General features: G+C 38.6%; 1 protein-coding gene across 4 annotated transcripts in view; it reads right to left on the reverse strand.

The window, feature by feature from the left end:
- Positions 1 to 9,083, reverse strand: part of CFAP61 (cilia and flagella associated protein 61) — a 402,581-nt gene extending 393,498 nt beyond the window's left edge. For 3 of the 4 annotated variants that reach the window (XM_056813843.1, XM_056813842.1, XM_056813839.1), the window contains exons 1-3: positions 8,994 to 9,073; positions 7,665 to 7,818; positions 2,370 to 2,520 (exon numbers count right to left, since the gene is read on the reverse strand). In XM_056813843.1, the coding sequence (XP_056669821.1) occupies positions 2,370 to 2,512 (143 nt within the window). In that variant the 5' untranslated portion in view covers positions 2,513 to 2,520; positions 7,665 to 7,818; positions 8,994 to 9,073. Of the gene's footprint in view, positions 1 to 2,369; positions 2,521 to 7,664; positions 7,819 to 8,993 lie in introns of all 4 variants that reach the window. The other variant, XM_056813840.1, reaches the window with a different exon arrangement.
- Positions 9,084 to 9,097: the final 14 nt, after the last annotated feature.

Consider the following 9,097-nt stretch of genomic DNA (forward strand, 5'->3'; position numbering starts at 1 on the left):
AACCACCCCTGTTCCTCTATAAACCTGGGGTACACTCTCCCACAAATACCCACAGTATCCATGGGAAGAGTGAGTAGAAACTGAATACAACAGTAGTGAGGGGCACACATATAAGAAATATATATGGTCAAGGTAACTGACCCTGTCCACAGGGCCTGAAAGTCTTTCCTTTCTTTCTTTATAGAGTGCTCAAGGAACTCCCCTTCTGAGGAACATCTCAATTGGGTAAAGCCATTCAGCTCAGCTAGGCTTCCATGGTTAGGTCAACCATTACCTGAATCTATAGCCAACACTCTTCTCTGCTACTAGGGGTCTTTGAACCTGCTTCCTCACTTAGGTGACTTTCTCTGTGTGACTGTCCTCAATGATCCAAGATAATTTCAAAGGCCCCATGAAGAAAAATTTTATCTATCTCCAGAGAAAGATCTGATTAACTGATTGAATACTGAAGTGCATTTTTTTCTTTTTAAAATTTTTCTTGTTTTTTTTTTTTCATTTCGTTGTTGTGATTGTTGTTTTGCATCATGGCTAACACAGAAATATTTTGTATTACTTTATATGTATAACTGATATCATTTTGCTTTCCTCCTCAGAGGGAAGGAGAGAATTTAGAACTCAAAATTTGAAAAAATTAATGTTGTAAATAAATAAAAGTTAATTCTGTCTGTCCTTCAATGTGTATCTTATCTCTGTCATATGGGGAATGGATTGGGGGGGAAGGGAGATTCTTCCTCACAAGAGCAATTCCCACTCAGGAGCCTAGTTCTTCCTTTAATTACAGTTGTTTTTCTCACTCTAAATTTCATTCAATTATTTAAAGACCTCAGAGACGTCTAGCTTATTTGCACAGCCAATCATGCTGTTGTTCTCTCTTGACCCAATGAAAGAGGTTCACAACTCATAAAGGGATCAAAGAGTGTAGACTCCTCTTGTTTATCTTAATATCTCATCACTCTCTTTTCTGGCCACATCCAAAGGGGTAAGAAACTTTTCACTGACTGAGTAGCACCAGGAAGTAAATTGAGGAGAAGTACAAACTTCTCCTCCCCTTAGGCTATGTATCCTGAGAAACAAACAGGCTTGAGGTTTTGGTATGTCTATTCATCTTTGTCTAGCTCTTGGGAGGGGAGGGGAGTCCTAGACCCAGGACTTCAAGCCATAGGGACCTTAAACCCAGCTAGGAAGTATCTCAGGACAGATGTGGATATAGGCTCTCCCATCTCTAGGTCGGCCTCTCTATTCCCTGGGCCATCTAGAATCCCTCTGGAAATATTTTATTATAAAGTAGAACTTCAGTAGCGTTTGGTTTGGTAGCTTGGGTTACAAATTCCCCAAATTTATCTTGACCACTATCTTCTTTCTGTTAAATTCTTGGTCTAGATCAACATTGGAGAAGACATGGCACGTGTGCAGAGCTGGCATTCAAGGAACCGCTCAGTTCCCCCTTTTCCCAGTGCCTGCGAACACTTTTTGCACACCATACCCTTCCGTACAGCTGTCCAAAGCAAGCACTTTCTCCTTCAAATATCTGATAATGGGGGGGGGGGGGGAGGAAGAGGGGTAAGGAGGGGCTCACAGACAGCTTGAATTTGCCCTTTGCACACTGGAATTCAGAAAAGGTTCTCCAGAGAGGGTCTAGATATATCTTCAATGACTTATACCCATATATGTACTGATGGATTCCCTCAATGGTCTACCTATCCTACTGCATAAGGCATAATCTGGGCAATATAATTTCTTTATCTCCTTTTTTCCCCTGTGTACACTGTGATCACTCAAATGCCTTTGAATATCAATAACTTTCAGACAGAGTGTTACTGGGGCACTGGGCCAGAGTGATGTTTCTAAATAAATAAATATGAACAATGAAATCTTCCTGTGATATATTTTTCAAGGTTACAAAATGCACAGATATACACACACACACATATATATATGCAGAGTTGGGCATATATATTTATATATACACAAAATCAAAGAATTACTATTTTTAAACATCTATCGTTAAATTTACATAAAAAACAAAGGGTCACTATTACACCTTGGTTACTTCTTTCCTCCTAGGAACTGTTGATAATTTACCAAAGTTTAGTGAACTCATCAACTTTTATGCCTGCAAATTTCTTCAGGAAGCCAAAACATCCTATTGCATTCACTGAAAGCCTCACAAATATGAAGTAGCTATGGATCAATCAATCCATTTAATTCTTTGACACATTGCTCTTTAGTAAATCTTTGTGCCATTTTGTGTGTGTATGACTCCTCATCTAGGCTAGAAGCTCCTCAAGGGCTATCTTCCCTACCTCCAGAACCGAGTCCACAGCAAAGTTTAATAAATGCTTATTAACTAGGATGGTAAAATTACTTACAGAAGATAAATGATATTAATTCTCCCAAAAAGATTTTCTGTAAACTTTCTGATGAGACTTTTAATACAGTAAACATCTTGTGATTCTGTTCTTCTGCAATGGACCACTTCTTTCCTTCCTCTTGGAGAAATTATTGTTGTCATTTTATGCCCTTTTGTGAAAAGAGAAAACATTCCACTATAAATCTGAAATGATTAGCTGTCTCAGTTACAGTACTTATAATATTAGATATTAATTCAATTTCCAAAATGACAAAGTGAATTCAATGGTTTCCATATAGGCCTAGCTGGCTTTTCCCTGGGGGTGCATTGTGTCAGCTGTCACCATAAACGACCAGACACATTTCTCAGTCAGCTCATAGAGTTTCTGAGAATTAGTCTGTCTAGAAAAAGCCACAACTATATTCTTTGTTGCCAGTAAAACTGTTACCAAATGCTAATGGCACTTGTTGAAAGGAACTGAAATGAAATACTTACTGATTCAGTATATTTAATTTATCACAATTGTACATATTCAGGGATTAGGGGGTAAATTCACTGCTGCTTCCAGTTTATAAAAAGGAAATAAAACTAGTGATTGATTTTGCCTTGGGGTAATTTTGTTTAAATGATATGTCTATTTGGATTTACATTTAGATAAAAAAATTAATAACTATTTCAGTCAAATCCAAATTGAAAAGTATCTAAAATATGCTAATGATATCAATAGCATTTTTCTACTTATCAGTTATCTTTCTGAGACTATCCAATCTCTTTTTCTCTTTCTCCTCTCTTCCATCTTTCCTTTTCTCCTTCCCTCTTTCCTTCCTTCCTCACTTTCCCCACCTCAGTCTCTCAGTGAGTTTGTTCTCAAACTGTTGAAGTATGTTTTCTTTTTTCTACGATAATGTCATTAACCACTGAATTACACATCTGTGTTTCCTGGTACAATGGTAGAAAAAGGAAAGGAGGTAGCTAGGTGGTTCAGCTGAGGGAGTGCTTGAGTGTTGTGTCTAGACTCAGGAAGATCTGAGTTCAGTCAGATACTGACTAAGTTGTGTGACTCTGAGCAAGTCACTTAACTTCTTTTTGCCTTAATCCTCTGGAGAAGGAAATAGTAAACTACTCTGTTATCTTAGGCAAGAAAATCCTATGGAGCCATGATGGCAAACCTATGGCACCCATACCAGAAAAGGCACATGGAGACCTCTCTGTGGACATGCACTCATTACTCCCAGCAGCCCAATGGGAGCACCTCCTCCCTCCATGTCTAGGATAAGGTGGGCTGGTCACAGACTGCAGAGCTTGTGAATCTTAAAATTTCTCAGACTCTACCTTGGAACATTATCTTAAGGTTATGGTTAAAGTTATTCCCTATTTAAACAATGGAGGTACTTGATTAGGAATGTATTGGAAACTTTAAAATTACTCCACCCATACTTAGGTATACTTTAGGGGAAGATAAAGTTGTAAAACTCCTTAGTGAACAATGAAGGTACTTAACTCATACTTATAGTGAGGCCAAAAGCCCTTAAGCTAGGTCTTTTTTTTAGATCTAATACAAAAGGGCGCTAAGTACCTATGAAGGTCAAATTAATCACTAAAAGGTCAGGCAACTTGCAAGGGACAACCTTAGCAAAAAGGTGTGAAATAATCAGAAGTTTTAGTCTAACCAGAGAAGGTGATAACAAGATGTGAATTAAAAAGGTGATAACAAGATGTGAATTAAGAAGGTGATAACAAGATGTGAATTAAGAATGGTCAGTCCTTTGGAAAATGTCTACTGTGATTGGTGGACATGAAAATTTAGGGGAGGTGACATAGGAGAAAATTCTCTTTAAAAGGAGCTGTCTGAACCAGTTCAGGGGAGTTCGGATCAGTTGAGCTCAGAAGCTGAACTGGAGGGTATCTCTGAACACTAGAGTTTTGCTTGGGACAAGCTTGTGGTGAGTGATTAAAGACTGACTTAGTTTTCTCTCTTAAAAGAAAGGCCTGGGGGCAGCTGGGTAGCTCAGTGGATTGAGAGCTAGCCCTAGAGACGGGAGGTCCTAGGTTCAAATCTGGCCTCAGACACTTCCCAGCTGTGTGACCCTGGGCAAGTCATTTGACCCCCATTGCCTAGCCCTTACCACTCTTCTGCCTTGGAGCCAATACACAGTATTGACTCCAAGATGGAAGATAAGGGTTTAAAAAAAAAAAAAGGCCTAGGCCCTAGCCTTCCTATTATTTCCTCTTACTCTGTCTCTCTCCCTTTCTTTAATTCCTTCATTTGTATTCATTAAAATCTCCATAAAACCCAGCTGACTTGGGTATTTCATATTTGGGAATTTTTCCCATGGCAACCACTTATTTTTAATTTAAATTCAAGACACTAAACTTATCTTTACAGTTTTGGCAATTCAAAGTCTTGAACCCATATTTTCACAGTCACAATTTATGGCAACCACTCTTTTGTTGGTAACAAGCTGGAAGGAGAGGAATGGCCTGAGTGGGAGCCACTCCTCACCCTAACCCCACCCTAACCCTAACCCTCAATTTGTTCCTAACCCTAACCCCAAATTAATTTCTAACCCTAACCTTAAATTAATTTCTAACCCTAACCCTAACCCTAATCCTGTGGACATTTTCCCACTTTACTCCACCCCTCTGCCCAGTAGCCCAATGGGAGTGCTTTCTCCCTCCCCTCTTTGGGGTAAGGTGGTGGTGGCAGGGCACAGGACCTGCTCTCTAAAAGGCTTGCCATCACTGTTATAGAGGATCACAAAGAATCAGATAGGACTTAACCACTATCATAGAAAGTAAGGTACTGTAAAGGATAATTTTAGTGTTTTGACTTAAAATCTAAAATAAGTGGTCACCATGGGAAATTCCCAAATATGAAAATACCCAAGTCAGCTGGGATTTATGGAGATTTTAATTAATAAAGAAAGAAGGAATTAAGGGAAGGAGAAAGAGAGAGAGAGAGAGAGAGAGAGAGAGAGAGAGAGAGAGAGAGAGAGAGAGAGAGAGAGAGAAATTAATTTAAACTGCTCTGGCTCAGGCTGAGCCAAGCAGTAGTTAAAGGCCTAATGGTAAGGGAGTCAGTCTTATCACTCTCACCATGAGACCGTCTTCAAGCTGGGTTCCAGTCCTCCACTGAACTCAATCTCCTGAACTGAGTTCAGAATATCCACTCTGAACTGAATTGCCTCAACTGACTTTTTACCCCTTCCTTTTAAAGAAATGTTCTCTTACGTCACCTCCCCTAAATTTTTACATCTACCAATCACAGTAGACGCTTCTTTCCAGGACTACCCATTCTTAGTTCTCACCACTCTTTAGTTCTCACCTTCTCTGGTTAGATTATATCTTCTGAGGTACTTCATACTTCTTTGTTAAGCTTGCCTTTTGTAAGTTACTTGACCTGTTTGTGATTAATTTAACCTTTACAGGTACTTAACACCTTTTTGTATTAGATCTAAAAACAGACCTAACTTAATGTTCTAGCTTTACTATAAGGTATGAGTTAGGGACTTTCATTGTTGAATCAGGAGTTTACAACTTAATTTCCCCTCAGGCACTGTCTGAGTAGGGTGGAGTAATTTTAAAAGTTCCCAATACATTCCTGATTCTTGTTAGACCAAGTATCTCCATTGTTACAATAAGGGAATAGTTAAAATCTTCTAAAGTACAGTCTGAGTAGTTTTTAAGATTCACAGTACTCATAAAGTAAAGAAAGATTTCTATAATTGCTATAAATGTCCCAGTATGAAGGCTCAGGACTACACAGAAAATTATTGATTATTGATTTATATTTGTATGGAATATGTAAGATTAAAATTAATATCCAATAATTCCAAGTATTATCTTTTACAATATTCATTAATAATCACTTGAAGTAAAATAAATAAAAGACAAAAAGTAAAAGCCTAAGTAAAGAGAAGTTTTCCCAGCTATGTTCATGCGAAAAGAGGGACAGGGTCACACACAAACTTTATCTCCAAAACACAAGGACATAGTGTGAGAACAAAAGTGGGATGCTGGGAATTGGAGTCCTGGGGAGCAAATTCTAAATACACAAATGGGGGGGGGGGATGACAGAGAGAGAGAAAGAGAGCGAGAGAGAGAGAGAGAGAGAGAGAGAGAGAGAGAGAGAGAGAGAGAGAGAGAGAGAGAGAGAGATCCAGACTAGTCTCAAGAGAAAACACTTAACATATTAGATGAAGGGAGGTTGGGGGGGGGGGGGATGTTAATGGTAAAATGTGAATTTTAACAGAGCATTTTTCTGGTGATTGCCAGGTTCTTCTCCTTTTCCTGAGACAGTTTTTAAATGAAAGCCTTTTCTCTGAATTAGAGTCAAAGGAATGACAAGAGAAAGAATCACAGCCCAGGAGATACCAAGATACCCAAGTGTGGAGCTTGGGGGAAGAAAGCTAGGCAGTAGAAATAGCAAGTAAGTATTTCTCTTGCCAAAAAAAAAAAATCACAATACTCCAACTATACACACAACTATAACAAGATTATTTTTAGATATGGAAGGACTTGCAGCTAGGTGGGTGGGTGAGTGGAGGCCCCAAGAAAGACCTCCTGCAAAAGGTAGCATTTGAACGGAATCGTTGATGCAGTCAGAGTTTCTCAGAGAGGTTAAAGGACAGTAGTGTGGACAATATAGCCAGGGGTACAAAGTGATGGATGGTGGATGGAATGATATGTTGGGAACTGCAGATAGGACAATATGGCTAGGTTGTAAAATATGTGAAAGTGAGTAATGTATAACCACCTGGAAAGATAGAAAGGAGCTAAAATGACTAGGTCTCTTCTTTATTTTCCTTAATCTCTTTCAATACTAGGGAACCATTTTTTTTAATAGAGGGCCTATGATTTACAAAAAAAAAAATTATTGATAGGCAGAAATAACTTACGCTTTTATGTTTTCTTAAAGAATATAAAAAGTTCAAATGAAGAAATATATGATTTAACATAAATAAAAACAAGTAACAAAAATAAAGATACTTTACTTGCATAAAGGGAGAGAAATGGAGGGATGAGAAAGAGAAAAGAGGAAAGAAGAAAGACACAGTTGTGAAACTAAAACACAGGAACAGGAACAGGGTATGATCTAGAGAAAATCAACAGGGGGATAGAAAAAGATATACAGTGAAAAAGACAGTGAGCCAACAAAAAATGACATTATTATTACATATAGAATATATAATAATTTAGTTACTACACATGTGTAATCATATATTTCTTTTCTTTATATATAATTATTATAATTACATTATTACATAGTATATGTAATTATTACATTCATATAAGAAATGGTACTGGAACTGACCTTTGAAGGAAACTAGAGCTTCTAAAAGGCAGAAGTTTGAAGTTGGGTGTAAAAGTTTTGTATGGTTTCACATTTTGTAAGAGAAGCATGTGGAACAAGGCTTGAAGAACCTCTTGTGGTATTTTAGGTCCAAATGTAGCATCAAAGGGATAAGCTTTAAAGATACAAAATATAAAATGCACAGAATTGTTGGGCAAAAGATGCTTGGAGTCTGAAGGACTGGGTCCAAGTTCCAACGCCACCACTTCATAGCTACCTATTTTCACTACCAGTGGCAAGCTGTTAACTCTTGCTCTGAGTCTCTGTTTCTTCATCAGAAAAATAAGTGGAGTTGGGCTAAAGAGTCTCTTCCATCTCTCTGGCTCTTACTTGGTGCTGCTTGTTTCATAAGGTTATTGTTAATCTCTCATGCATGTGAAAGCAGTTTCTAAACCTTAAAATGCTATATATGAAGGTGTTATCCTCACAAAGCCCTGATGCCTTGAACATCACTTTTATATTAGTCATTTTGTTGTTCAGTTGTTTTGAACCCTCCATGACACCATTAGGGGTTTTCTTGGCAAGGATATTGGTTTGCCATTTCCTTCTCTAGCTCATTTTCCAGATGAGGAAACTGCAGCAACAGGGTTAAGTGACATGCCCAGACTTGCCCAGGATTATGCAGCAGGTAAGTGTCTGAAGCCAAATTTAAATTCAAGGCTACCTGACTACAGCTGATGCTCTTAATCAACTGTGTCACCTAGCTTCTCCGGATTTGGGAAGATTTGAATTCAAATCCCACCTCTGACACTTACCAACTATGTGACCCTGACAAGTCATTTAACCTCTATTGCCTCAGTTTCCTCAACTATAAAATAAGTTTGATAATAGCACCTACCTTTCAGAGTTACTGTGAACAAATAAGATACTGTTTGTAAAGCGCTAAGTATTGTGAGCACTATATAAATAATTATTCCCTTTCCTCTATTTTCTTTAATTCTCAATACTAGATAGAGTGCAGTACTGTCCTCGACTCCCAAGAAAAAAAGCAGAAGCCGCCCCAAGAGACTGAGACTACAAGGCCCAAAATGCAACACGTCCAAGATGTCGATCGCGAGAAGACATGTTTCTATAGTGGTATCGCTTTGCATTGTGGGAGTTGTAGTCCAATTCCTCTTTCCCTTCCCCCAGAGTGCCAGGTTTCAGTGACAGACGCCTTTGCTTGAAATATCTGTAAAACTTCTCCATGACACTCAGATCTCTTGACCCTAAACCACAGAGAGTACGCCACAGTGAGAATATGTGTAAACCCTCCGCTACACCGAGCTAAACCCATCTTACTTGACTCACCACTGCTACAGCTCTTTTCGCTCTAACTCCAGGACAGACGCGAAACGCCGGTTACTATGGAAACAGCGTCCCTTCCGTCACGTGTTAGGTAAGGTGAAGGGTCA

The sequence above is a fragment of the Monodelphis domestica genome, chromosome 1 (assembly GCF_027887165.1).
Source record: "Monodelphis domestica isolate mMonDom1 chromosome 1, mMonDom1.pri, whole genome shotgun sequence".
Lineage (NCBI taxonomy): Eukaryota > Metazoa > Chordata > Mammalia > Didelphimorphia > Didelphidae > Monodelphis > Monodelphis domestica.